The sequence below is a fragment of the Styela clava genome, chromosome 14 (assembly GCF_964204865.1).
Source record: "Styela clava chromosome 14, kaStyClav1.hap1.2, whole genome shotgun sequence".
Lineage (NCBI taxonomy): Eukaryota > Metazoa > Chordata > Ascidiacea > Stolidobranchia > Styelidae > Styela > Styela clava.
Window position 1 is genome coordinate 15196226 of NC_135263.1, and position 12523 is coordinate 15208748.

The window sequence follows — 12523 nt, forward strand, 5'->3', positions numbered from 1 at the left end:
GCGTGTTATATATAAGTGTGCCTTTTTGGTCTAAAATCATATTGAGTGCCCGGCATTGCAATATATTATCTGTTCCGGGTATTTCAATTTTTTGCCGGTCCGCGAGTGAATTTAATTTAATTTTACCGGTCCGCCAGGATAGGAAGGTTGGGAACCACTGGTTTAGTAGATAGCTGATGCAAACGCAACCTGAATATTAATGTGATAGTATATGATATATATATATACCGGTATGCCACGCGTAAGAAAACCCAACATGTCAGCTTACTTCTTTGGTGGATTAGGGTTTATCTCAGTTCGCCAATATAGGTCATATATAAAAAATAATTAATCGGGCAATCTTACAGGTACAAGGATTCTGGGGGAAAAACGTTCTGCCTACCAGAGGTTATGTGAACCGTGCTGGTACGGCGCGCAGTTCATGTTTATTCCCCCTCTAATAATTTGCTTCTGTTTGCGAGAGCAAGAGGGAATTAACGTTGCGATGGTGCAGGATTCATCTTATTTAAACCGTGAAGATGTATGTGTCGAAATTGTATGTCGTCGCGTACGTAGTTCGTTACTATGATCAGAAATACGGAATCACGACTTTGATCCAAATTTCAGACTGGTCAGTCTAACTAAAACAATCACTGGTATTTAATAATTTGTATTCAAATCTAGTCCATCAGCTTGTTTATTGGCAGATGACATGCTTTTTTTGCAAGGATTTGTAGTCACGTGTCTGACTCGTGGCCAATGAGTAATGTTGGCGCCTAACGTAACCGATACAGAGAGAAAATTTTGAAGGCGTGATCATTCAAGTTTGTGATCTGCTAGAGGTAACAAGCATACTCTTCTCAGTTATTTTATAAAGTTATTCATCTGCTCGAATATCCTTAATTAAAGCTTTTTTCAAAGCTGTTAGCTTAATTATCGTCGGATTCTTCGAGTTCCAAAGTTGACGTATTTTGGGAGCTGGTGTAAAACAATTTTAAGGTGAGCAATTTATGTAATTGATGAAGTTTTATTTTTAATTTTCTGTTACCAATTATAATAAATATTACAGAATATGCGCCCGGGATCCCGAACCAGGTCTGTCTTCTATTCTAATGGCATTAGCGGGAAGCCAACGGCATATCTTCGCTCTTCGTGTACCAACCATCTTCCGCACGTCTTACTGCTGACTGATAGCAATGGCCGTAATTTGGTGAAACCAAAGGTAATGAGCTGATTGTTTCCATATTACCAGGCACAGTTTATCATAGAATAACGTAAAATTTCATGGTTATATTAATATAAGAAAATATATCACTGCCAACCACTGACTGAGGGAAAAACACGTTTTCCTGCATTATACGTATCTTTGCTATGCCGCCTGTCTTTCTGAATGTTTTTCAATTCGAGCGACCCATATGTCAAAGTATTTTCATCACAAACGCTTTGAAATAAATTTACTGCAAAACGACAAAATTACACCTTACTATTGCACACTGGAGCATACATTCCAAGGAGATTTGCGGGGTAAAACTATAACAGTATACAACAATTTGAAGGTGTTTCGCGTACGGATCTCAAAAATATTGCGATTTAACATCTTATTATTATTTTGTGTTATTGTTTTGTCAGAAAGTTGTTATTTCAAAGAGCTGCGAGTTCAATTTTTCTGTGTGCACGATCCCCGGAGGAAAACTTTCACATGGAATTGCCGAGATTTCACATGGCACAGTATTCAAAAATGTGGATCTAATTATTTTGGCCCTGGGTACCAACGATTTGAGGGGATCGTGCGCTTCTCATGCAAGAATTATAGAAGATGACCTTCTTTCACTTTTGAATGTTGTGGGACAAGTATACGTCAAAGCAAAGGTAACAAATTGTTTGTTATTAACTATTGTAGCAAAATTTGCGATGTCAATGTTAACGACCTGCGAAATGCTAGCCTTAACGCTTTCGCTGCCACGGACCACTGTAGTGCTATTTAAAAAATTCTGTGAAAATGAGCAAAATAAACCGGAGAATTTTACAAAAAACTTGATATTGACTATGCCTGGTTCACACGCAGTTATATCCTAATGTATGCAGGATAGAGCAAGTACTTACTAGAAAAATTGTGCACTGTTTGAATTTATTTGAATATATTTATTTGAATATTGAATATTTTCATCGATTCCAGAATGAATATTATATCCTTTATTGCCGCTAAGTTATAGTCAATTAGGTTTGCCATATTTAGATGTCATTGGTATCTTCATCGTTTCATACGATTAAATTACGTAACTTAATTTCGTCAAAGTCGCGGGTCACGTTCGACGCACGATTCACGATTACGGTGACGACTCAACTGACGTTATGACACAGCGCACGATTTTGGCGACATGGGGGCGCCAGCAGAGAGAACAAAGCGATGGACAATAAGTTGCGACACCGCAATAATGTTGAACGGCGAATGGCGATTATTTTTTGGTCCTGATGCGGTGATAGATAAAATAACCAATTGTATATTGCACAAACACTAGAAAATATACAACGTACAAAATAAAAGAAACTTGGGTGAATGAAAATAAACTGGAAATTGAGGTAAAGAAGCAGTAGACAATGATAAATAAGGTGGTGTCAACGATTATGTATATTAATGTGATATAACTCTGCACATGGTGCGGGGCAATAAGCAACATCACAACCACTGCAAAATATTTGGTTCTTGTTTGTCGAGATTGGCATGGGCTTTTACTCCAGAGTGAGGTTTTTACAAGTCAAGGCACTTATCGAGGATAAAATCTTTCAATTCTTTTCCTTCGTTCCGGACTCCACTATACAGAATATGTGCATTTACCATGCAAATGCTTATCAAGGCATCGAAGATTCTGAAATACCACTTTAGTCCCCTTAGAGGGAACAAATAAGTTCTCATTCGTTGGTCCATAGTCATACGATCTAACCCATGTATCGTTTCGTGCAGCTTTTCAACGAACTTCCTTTATAACGTAGGGCAGTGATTTTCAACCGGTGTTCCGGTGAGAGACCTCCAGGTGTTCCGCGAAAAATTGCATTTTTCAAGCATTATGACGTCATTCGAGTAATATAAATAGCGTCGATTTTAAAATGGCGAGTCAGAGTTTTGGAAAGTCGGTATAAAAAACTTATAACCAGAGAATGAAATGACAGGCCATATTCCCTTTTAAAATGGATTTTCTAATATCTCGGCGTGTATTTTTAGTGATCCATTCCATTCTTGACCAAATATTGTTTCAAAAATGTGAACATTATACCCGACCATGAATTGAGTAATCATCGGAGTTGATTACATTCGTTGCATTTTGAAGCTTTTCTTGTAGTAATAATTAGGGCGTGCCATCATCTTAAAATCGTCATGTGAAGTGTTGAATTGCAAATTCCGTAAATAAAATTGTGAATTTCTCGGTAACGATTTTAGCTATGATAATGGTCGCGGTATTGTTTTGTTGGAAAGGAAACGTTAAAACTTGAAGTGATTAATTCCAATCAGCGTCTTCCCTTCTACTAGACCAGTGGTTCTCAAACTTTTCGAAAAAATATGCATAACGGTCCCCTTTCATATTTTCTGATGACTCGCGATCCACTAATGAAATGGAAGCAAATTGCAACGCGGTATATCAAGCATTCATCTATTAAAATGACATAAAAACAGTTCAATGAGATGGGTGCGCCTGCTTGGCTTCCACTAGTTCTACTTTGGGTTCTGTTTTTTATAACTCTCATATCGTGTCTCACGTCCATTCTGTTTCGACATTTTGTTTTAATAGCGAATAACGTAGAAAATTCACATTCGTAAATTGTTGCAAATGGAATGAGCATTTTTAGTGCCATCTTAGCGACATCGGGATAAGACTGTGTCACTGATGGTTTTTCTTTTCCTCCAAAACTTATCACAACAAAACCAAATTTCACATATGAATCGTTATATCTACATTTATTTTTTGTGGAGGGGTGTATTTTCAAATTACCCCGAAAAAATTTGCAATCAGATGCACATGCCTTCCATAAACAATGGACCTTTGACCGCCGAAAAATTCTTCCTATACTTTACCATTGCAAAAATTTTTCGGGGCTATTTTAAGAGTGCTTTTGCGAGTTAGCGCCTGTAAAACGAGGGTGTTTCAAATCATCATTATGATCCATCGCATACAAGAATCTGTTTTTCAAACTTACCGGTAAAGAATTTTAGCCTAGACTATCACAGCTATTTCTACACCAATTTTTTATTACTGCAATTAAATTAAAACTCCTAGAAAGACACAGTGATCACTGAATTATTTGATTTATATTTAAATGTCCGAAACACAACAGAAAACTAACGAATAGAGTTCAAAAACGCGAAAGCGAGGTAAAGTTTATGACCACGCTTGAAAATCTGTCTGAGTGAGAAAAGTTTCTGAGCGGATGCGAAAAGGGAGCATTGTTACGTCACTTTTTGCATCTTGCTGATTGATCAATGTCACGAAGTAAACGAGGAAGTCGATGCTTGGGGAAAGGTCCATACGCTATGATTTACGCTATTTGCCACGTTCACCAACGTTTGTTACATAATGATGTCGATAGAGCGTGTCGTGCTCCGGAGAAACACTGTAAAAGCATTACATCAAAATTTTGCTTTAAATCAAAGTGCTTCTGTGCAGAAGTTGATGTTGTCTCGCGGTCCCCCTAAAATCGTTTCGCGGACCCCTGATCGACCGCGGACCCCAGTTTGAGAACCAATGTACTAGGCACAAAAGCAATTAGACACAAAATTGTTTACAATTTTTTGGGCATCAGGTCGCGCATGTAAGATTTCGTTAATCGTTCATTCATCGTCGTCGTCATCGTTCATCGTCATCTCGCCTAATGACCACGTAGAAATGCCTTTATTTCAGCTTTTAAATCAACATTCAGGATTCACGCAATCACAGATTTATCTAATCACAGATCGAATTGATATATTTCGGAAATAACACTGACACCAGTGTGGAGCATAAGAAACTTAATTATCGTCCTAATAAATGTGTGCATCCCATTGTCGATATGATAATATTATTCGCTTAAAACTGGGACGTTTAATTTGCAAACGGCGATAAGTTAGATCAAACCCGTCGCAAAAGATAAATATCAGAATAAAATTAAGTGGGGACTGGGGATTTAAAATCGCTCCTCATGTCATGATCATCTGTCGCCGATGTGAACGCATATAGTTATACCAAAATATGAAACTTCGATCTCCGCCGATCGGCAAGAATAAATACTTGCGCACAAGAACAAAGACGGTAATAGGGAAACGTTCAGGGGGCAAAAAAGTAGCGATTATGACGAAATTGAACAGTAAAAATCGCTTTGTTGCCAATTTTCAATGTTTCTATTAATTTCCAAATCGACCTGCAACCTTCTGGACTCCTGTTGCGTAAAAAAAACGCGAGAAATTGATAGCCGTTGAGAAATATCACATTAAAATACCATTTCTGTTTCTAACTAATCATAGTATTCATGAGCAAACTCGCAAAAACATCTATTTGTACCGTACTTTAGCTCTTATAGCTCTGAATCGGAATGTGTCAAAGTTGATGAGCTATATTATTAATTTCGTTATTTTATTTTCATGCCGAAATGATATGTCAGTCAATTGTATAATGTAGTTTATTTCAAAAAATCTTGTTTGGTGTTCCGCCACAATTTTAGATTAAAAAAAGTGTTCCACGGTACAAAAAAGGTTGAAAATCACTGACGTAGGGGTTTGTGTGAATTGTGGATAACAACACCACCATCTTCGTATCATGCCACGTACAGGGTAAAATTTTGTTTAATCGCAGGAAGACGTCATTATCGAAAAGAATTGCATAAGCGATATGATAAGTACTGTCATCACATCCAATACCCCGAGACGCACGGCTGGAGGCCGCGTTATCGACGGTACGCACGGCCTCACGTTGTAGTTGCGCAACAACTAAAGAATCAGCAAATTTTACCGCTTCGTTGCTCGAAAAATTTAAATGCAAACATCATGCGATTTTTTGTGTATGAAAAGGTAAATATCTTGGTTACCCAACTGTCATACCTAATTTATTTTTATTTTTTTCCGGAAAACAGCAATATTAATCGCTTTAATTTTTGTACCATTTTTTGGGGGAAAATATTTAAGTTTATCTTTCAATTGCGAATCGTTGAATCAATCCTCGACTTTTTGAAGTATACGGGTCGTATTTCTGAACCGAAATGTTAAATATGTTGACTTTAGTCCCACAGCAGCGGTTAAACGTGTTATATAAATAGTTGTCCTCGCAAAATTAATCGATATTCTGGTTACTTGAATATTACATTACAAGCAAGAGCTATGCTTTGAGCTATGCTCAAATACATGGGCACGTTATTCAGAGCGAAGCAGTCCTTCCTTACCTTTGACGCTGCCGGTACCCTCAAAAAAATTCCGGATATCACAGAATCATCCTGGACAGCCAGTATTTCCATGGATGAAATAATACAGCGAAATTTGGGACGAAATATCAGAATTCCTACGAAATTTAGAAATAAATAAAATTAATAGCCTTCTCAAAATAATGAAAATTCCAAAGCAATTGCTTTAGTATTCAAAGCGAGAAGTGACTTTTTCATAACGATAAAATTCTGCGTCAAAGAACAAAGACAAGGATAAGAACAACAACAACATAGTATTGAAACGATCGTTATGTACACTAACGTGTCCGAAAATGTTTTACAGGTTGTTTTATCCATGATACTACCGCAAACAGGCACACATGCTGGTTGCGTGACCCGTGCAAATGACATAGTACATAAAGTAGGAAAATCGAATAAGCTGGAAACCATCCATTTTCATAGTTTGGATGCCAATTGGGACAATTGGGCGAACAACGACAACGTCCATTTATCAGACCTGGGTCTTACAAAATATCTGGCGTTGTTGGGATATCAGGTGCAGGACATTTTGAATAAAGGTTGGTGTTAGATACCCTACAAATTTATATATTCACAAATCATCAACAGTCATGGATACTTTCATTTTTGTTGAATTAAATGGAATGAAGTCCTAAAATGATAAATTGTTACTAATAAGGTACGATTTTTGAATTTAGTTCATACTATTTACTTGTCACCTATGCTATAAAACTGCTACGGACATTTCCGATTTCTTTGTGATTTTTAACAATATAAGGAATGTTATTCCACAATTTACTTCAAGTTACACATCATTACCAAATAAATAATGTCAAAATGATCGCAACAGGTCGTAATATATTGGTGATTTCTGCTGGTCAGTAATTTGTATTTGATGTTGCCCACAGATTCCCCTACTTTGGTGCAAGGCACATCTTTAGTAAAGACACCATTTACTCCTGTTCCGAGACCAACTTCTGTTTTGAACACAATTGAAAAGAATGGATTCAATTACCACAAAGGTTTGTTTGTCAACTTGGAATAAAATCGTTTTTCTTCTATTGAAAAATAGATAGTTGGCGAGTATTCACTTTTAACAAGACAGTATTCATTTAACATTTTAGTCGCCTGTGCTCTTTAGAGCAGTGGTTCTCAAACTGTTTTCGGTTGGAAATTTTGGGGGTCCGCTGTTGCTTCACAAAAGCATAAAGGGCCGCAAGCGCATAAAGTTTGAGAACGACTGTTTTAGAGTATATTGCATGTATGATGTATCACGTTCTAATGTATATACATCAAACTACATCTTTTTCTAGAAATGGCCACAAATTCCCGAAATACCAGCTGTAAACAACAAGCCACCTTTGCCTCTGTCGCGGCCTCATATTCTAAGCAGCAGGAGCGTCATGGTAAAATTGCAAAATATTCTTCGACAAAGCTGGATTTGAAGGATAAAAAAGGTTCGTTTTATTTATAGTAAACGGTTACATACTCTGATGACTTTGAGGGTCGTATTGTTATCACCCCCTACATTATTTGCTATCTTTATTCTGGACTTTACTACTAATTTATCGTGTGGAAGGCATTGTAGTTTAATATTTATTCAATTAATTTTGCACAAACTTCCCAATATTACAAAGTCGGCTGGCGACACCGTACGTAAAAGCCACTAGTGACAATTTTCGTTCAAATGGAAGTGTTGGTATATATGCTAATAGCTGTAAATGTCAATGAGGCTTTTACAAATTATCTGTCGTGTTTTGAATATCAAGATTTATTTTTACATTTCAATAGAAAATAAAGCTATATTGCATTGCATTTTAATTCATTGGCGCTTGTAGACTATTAAGTTTTCATTCCAGATTGGTGAATATGATTTCTTCTGGACAGTAATTTGTATTTGATGTTGCCCACAGATTCTCCTACTTTGGTGCAAGGCACATCTTTAGTAAAGACACCATTTACTCCTGTTCCGAGACCAACTTCCGTTCTCAACACAATTGAAAAGGATGGATTCAATTACCACAAAGGTTTGTTTCTCAACTTGAAAAAAAAAACGTTTTTCTTCTAATAAAAAATAGATAGTTGGCGAGTATTCACTTTTAACAAGACAGTGATCATTTAACGTCTTAGTCGCCTGTGCTCTTTAGAGCAGTGGTTCTCAAACTGTTCTCGATTTGAAAATTTTGGGGGTCCGCTGTTACCTCACAGAAGCATAAAGGGCCGCAAGCGCATAAAGTTTGAGAACGACTGTTTTAGAGTATATTGCATGTATGATGTATCACGTTCTAATGTATATACATCAAACTACATCTTTTTCTAGAAATGGCCACAAATTCCCGAAATACCAGCTGTAAACAACAAGCCACCTTTGCCTCTGTCGCGGCCTCATATTCTAAGCAGCAGTAGCGTCATGGTAAAATTGCAAAATATTCTTCGACAAAGCTGGATTTGAAGGATAAAAAAGGTTCGTTTTATTTATAGTAAACGGTTGCATACTCTGATGACTTTGAGGGTCGTATTGTTATCACCTCTCCGTTATTTGCTATCTTTATTCTTGACTTTAATACTAATTTATCGTATTGAAGGCATTGTAGTTTAATATTTATTCAACTAATTTTGTACAGACTTCCCAATATTACAAAGTCGGCTAGCCACACCGTACGTAAAAGCCATTAGTGTCAATTTTGGTTCTACATTTTCCTCTGTGATCTCGTCATCACGCAAAAAGAGTACACCCTTCAACGGGGATCAAAGTACACACATTAGGAAACTCAACTCCAGTGGCATAAGAGGTATGTATTCCATCTGTTTCTAATCCAGGCATATATTACCTGGGGTGTCAAATGGAAGTGTTGGTATAACTGCTAATAGCTTTAAATGTCAATGAGGCTTTTACAAATTATCTGTCGTGTTTTGAATATCAAGATTTATTTTTACATTTCAATAGAAAATAAAGCTATATTGCATTGCATTTTAATTCATTGGCGAGTTTTCATTCCATATTGGCGAAGGTGATTTATTTTGGTCAGTAATTGTATTTGATGTTGCCCACAGATTCCTCTACTTTGGTGCAAGGCACATCTTTAGTAAAGACACCATTTACTCCTGTTCCGAGACCAACTTCCGTTCTGAACACAATTGAAAAGAATGGATTCAATTACCACAAAGGTTTGTTTGTCAACTTGGAATAAAATCGTATTTCTTTTATTTAAAAATAGATAGTTGGCGAGTATTCACTTTTAACAAGACAGTAATCATTTAACATTTTAGTCGCCTGTGCTCTCTAGAGCAGTGGTTCTCAAACTGTTCTCGGTTGGAAAGTTTTGTCGGTCCGCTGTTGCTTCACAGAAGCTTAAAGGGCCGCAAGCGCATAAAGTTTGAGAACGACTGCTTCAGAGTATATTGCATCATTTGCATGTATGATGTATCACGTTCTAATGTAGGGTTGCCATACCGTCCGGAAAATTCCGGACATGTCCGGAATTTAGGGTTAAATTTTGCGTCCGGGAAAAATTGAAAAAATTCTTAAATGTCCGGAATCCGGAATTTTACTACATCTGCAATCGTACTGTGCACACTGCTAATAAAGAACATTGTTATTTCGTACCGTGCGCATATTTTTTACTACGAGGTCATGAAAAAAGTTATGGACTGTCCGGAATTTTGCTTTTTCAAATATGGTGACCCTATTCTAATGTATATATCAAACTACATATTTTTCTAGAAATGGCCACAAATTCCCGAAATACCAGCTGTAAACAACAAGCCACCTTTGCCTCTGTCGCGGCCTCATATTCTGAGCAGCAGGAGCGTCATGGTAAAAATGTAAAATATTCCTCGACAAAGCTGGATTTGAAGGATAAAAAGGGTTCGTTTTATTTATAGTAAACGGTTACATACTCTGATGACTTTGTGGGTCGTATTGTTATCACCCCCTCCATTATTTGCTATCTTTATTCTGGACTTTATTACTAATTTATCGTATTGAAAGCATTGTAGTTTAATATTTATTCAAATAATTTTGCACAGACTTCCCAATAATACAAAGGCGGCTGCCGTCACCGTACGTAAAAGCCACTAGTGACAATCTTCGTTCGACATTTTCCTGTGTGATCTCGTCTTCACGCAAAAAGAGTACAGCATTCAACGGGAATCAAAGTGCACACATTGTGAAATATAACTCAACTTGTAAAAGAGGTATGTATCCTATCTGAAGTGTCTAAAGGAGGTTTTGGTACATGGGCTGATTTCTGTAAATGTTAATGGATTTAAAAGTTAGCTGTTTTGGAACTGTATTTTTAGCTAATTAAAACAATTTATAATGTTCATGTTACCAACAATTTCAATTTTCAAGAAAAGTATATTGGTAAAAAATAATTCGGAATACAGCGAATAGCACCTGTACTACAGCAAATTTTTTGCCTGTATAATATTTAGAATGCTAGGATAAAGTTTTGTGAAATGTCCTTTTGCAATACCAGGAAGCCCAATTTTCAGACTAGTTTTCATTAAGGTACTGATTACACTAAGAATTGAATTTTCTTAAAATATTGAATAACGATATTGTAAGATCAAAGAAAATATGCATCAAAAATAAATAGCTTTGAATTTCTATTTCTAATAAACTTTTCATACTATTCGTCTTCAAGTGTGTGGTAATTTCCATTCTTCAATAATAAATATCTGTTTGTTAACAGGCATTTTATCACGGATACAAAACGTTTGTGGAGGAACAAAAAAACTCCTAACTGCGGGTATAAAAAAAATTTCTGAATTATGTAATGTTATGAGAGTGTTACATGTGCCCACAATAGGCATATATGCAATATCTTGTTCATTGATTTGAGAGTTGATTGAAAATTATAACTCATATTATATATATTAGTATATCAATATATTTACTTTTCTCAAAGTAAACAGCTGTTGTGATTGTTGTAAATTGAATATACCTGGTTCAACATGTGCTGCTATATATAAATATATGTATACGTCAGTAGCAATACATAAACATCAATGTCTCATTGACTATTCACCTTGATACTAGAAGCAAATCAAAATCCTAAATTTCATGTTACTGTTTTGTTGTCTTTATATTTATTCAAAGTAGGAATGTCAAGTTGATTGGTTGTACATCATTTTTATTTTAACAGAAAATGAATCAGGATGCAAGAGTAACCACAAGGCAAATAAAGATCCAGCTACAAAAGATAAAGCTAAGTATTTGTCAAATGTCTCAAGTTGTTCTAGTGCAAATCAAAAGGCTAATCAGAATTCAGGAAACGCAAAATTTTTATCAAAAATATCTAATGCGATTGCGCAATATCTCGTCATTCATGGCATTAGTAATCTGACCAGTACTAAACATCAGACTGATTTTTTAACCTCCAGTTCATTTTGGGCTAAAAGCAAGCTATGTGATAGAATGTTGAGGTTATCAAATTTTTTGAAAAAAAATTACTTTCTTGTCAATGCTGAGCTGATACGTCTTTCTGAAAATAAGCCTAAGTCACTTGATTTCGAATACATTGTGAAACGAGAAAAAGCAAAACAAAACCTCAAATCTTCGCATAAAGCTCTCACTGATAAAAACATTGTTAGAATGGTAAAAAAAAATACATTCCCCAAGTGAAAATATTTCTTTCGAATCGGCAAACACGGAATGCAGAATCCTCGGTCCTGATAAGACAGAGTTATTTAATGTTTCGGACTATGAGGGTCAAAAATTTTGTGAATGTATGAGTGAATGGACTGGGTATGAGATGATGGTTGAATGTGAAAAATGTAAAAAATGGTATCACCCCAAATGCGTAATTCAAAAAGACCATTTAAAATATATTAGTGAGAAAGACTGGAGAAATATTTTACTTGTATGTTCTGAAACGAAGGTGGCATTCCATGATAAGGAGTCCGGGGGTTATATTACTGGAGGCAAAGAAGGGCACAATAAATCAGAACATGATTTTTTCAAATGTGAGAGAAATACCCAATTAGTTAAAAACAATCACATACAGACAACACCTTGTAAAACATTAAAAAGTAATCCACCAGTCGATATTATATTGGAAACACCCGATAACAAAGCAACAGATTGCCTACCCCTAGACCTTTCTTTGAATGAATGCAAAAATCCTGAAACCATAACTGA

General features: G+C 36.0%; 2 protein-coding genes across 2 annotated transcripts; both read left to right on the top strand.

Annotated features, from left to right (window-relative positions):
- Positions 1–838: 838 nt before the first annotated feature.
- Positions 839–8809, top strand: LOC144431937 (uncharacterized). The gene is made up of 8 exons (XM_078119742.1): positions 839–978; positions 1049–1201; positions 1609–1848; positions 6704–6938; positions 7287–7400; positions 7692–7835; positions 8292–8405; positions 8699–8809. Exons 2-8 carry the CDS (start codon positions 1052–1054, stop codon positions 8782–8784), a joined length of 1083 nt encoding a protein of 360 aa, XP_077975868.1. The 5' UTR covers positions 839–978; positions 1049–1051; the 3' UTR covers positions 8785–8809.
- A 206-nt stretch (positions 8810–9015) lies between these two features.
- LOC144431994 (uncharacterized) lies at positions 9016–12258 on the top strand. Its single transcript, XM_078119962.1, has 6 exons — positions 9016–9170; positions 9433–9546; positions 10103–10246; positions 10408–10575; positions 11076–11132; positions 11529–12258. Exons 3-6 carry the CDS (start codon positions 10105–10107, stop codon positions 12005–12007), a joined length of 846 nt encoding a protein of 281 aa, XP_077976088.1. The 5' UTR covers positions 9016–9170; positions 9433–9546; positions 10103–10104; the 3' UTR covers positions 12008–12258.
- The last annotated feature ends 265 nt before the right edge of the window (positions 12259–12523 follow it).

Excerpts from the sequence above, each read along its gene's own strand:
- LOC144431937 (XM_078119742.1), top strand. The coding sequence starts at position 1,052 with ATGCGCCCGGGATCCCGAACCAGGTCTGTCTTCTATTCTAATGGCATT. Across the intron at positions 1,202-1,608 it reads GTAATTTGGTGAAACCAAAG|AAAGTTGTTATTTCAAAGAG; the intron begins GTAATGAGCTGA and ends TTGTTTTGTCAG. Across the intron at positions 7,836-8,291 it reads GGATTTGAAGGATAAAAAAG|ATTCTCCTACTTTGGTGCAA; the intron begins GTTCGTTTTATT and ends TGTTGCCCACAG.
- LOC144431994 (XM_078119962.1), top strand. The coding sequence starts at position 10,105 with ATGGCCACAAATTCCCGAAATACCAGCTGTAAACAACAAGCCACCTTT. Across the intron at positions 10,247-10,407 it reads GGATTTGAAGGATAAAAAGG|ACTTCCCAATAATACAAAGG; the intron begins GTTCGTTTTATT and ends AATTTTGCACAG. Across the intron at positions 11,133-11,528 it reads AAAAAAACTCCTAACTGCGG|AAAATGAATCAGGATGCAAG; the intron begins GTATAAAAAAAA and ends TTATTTTAACAG.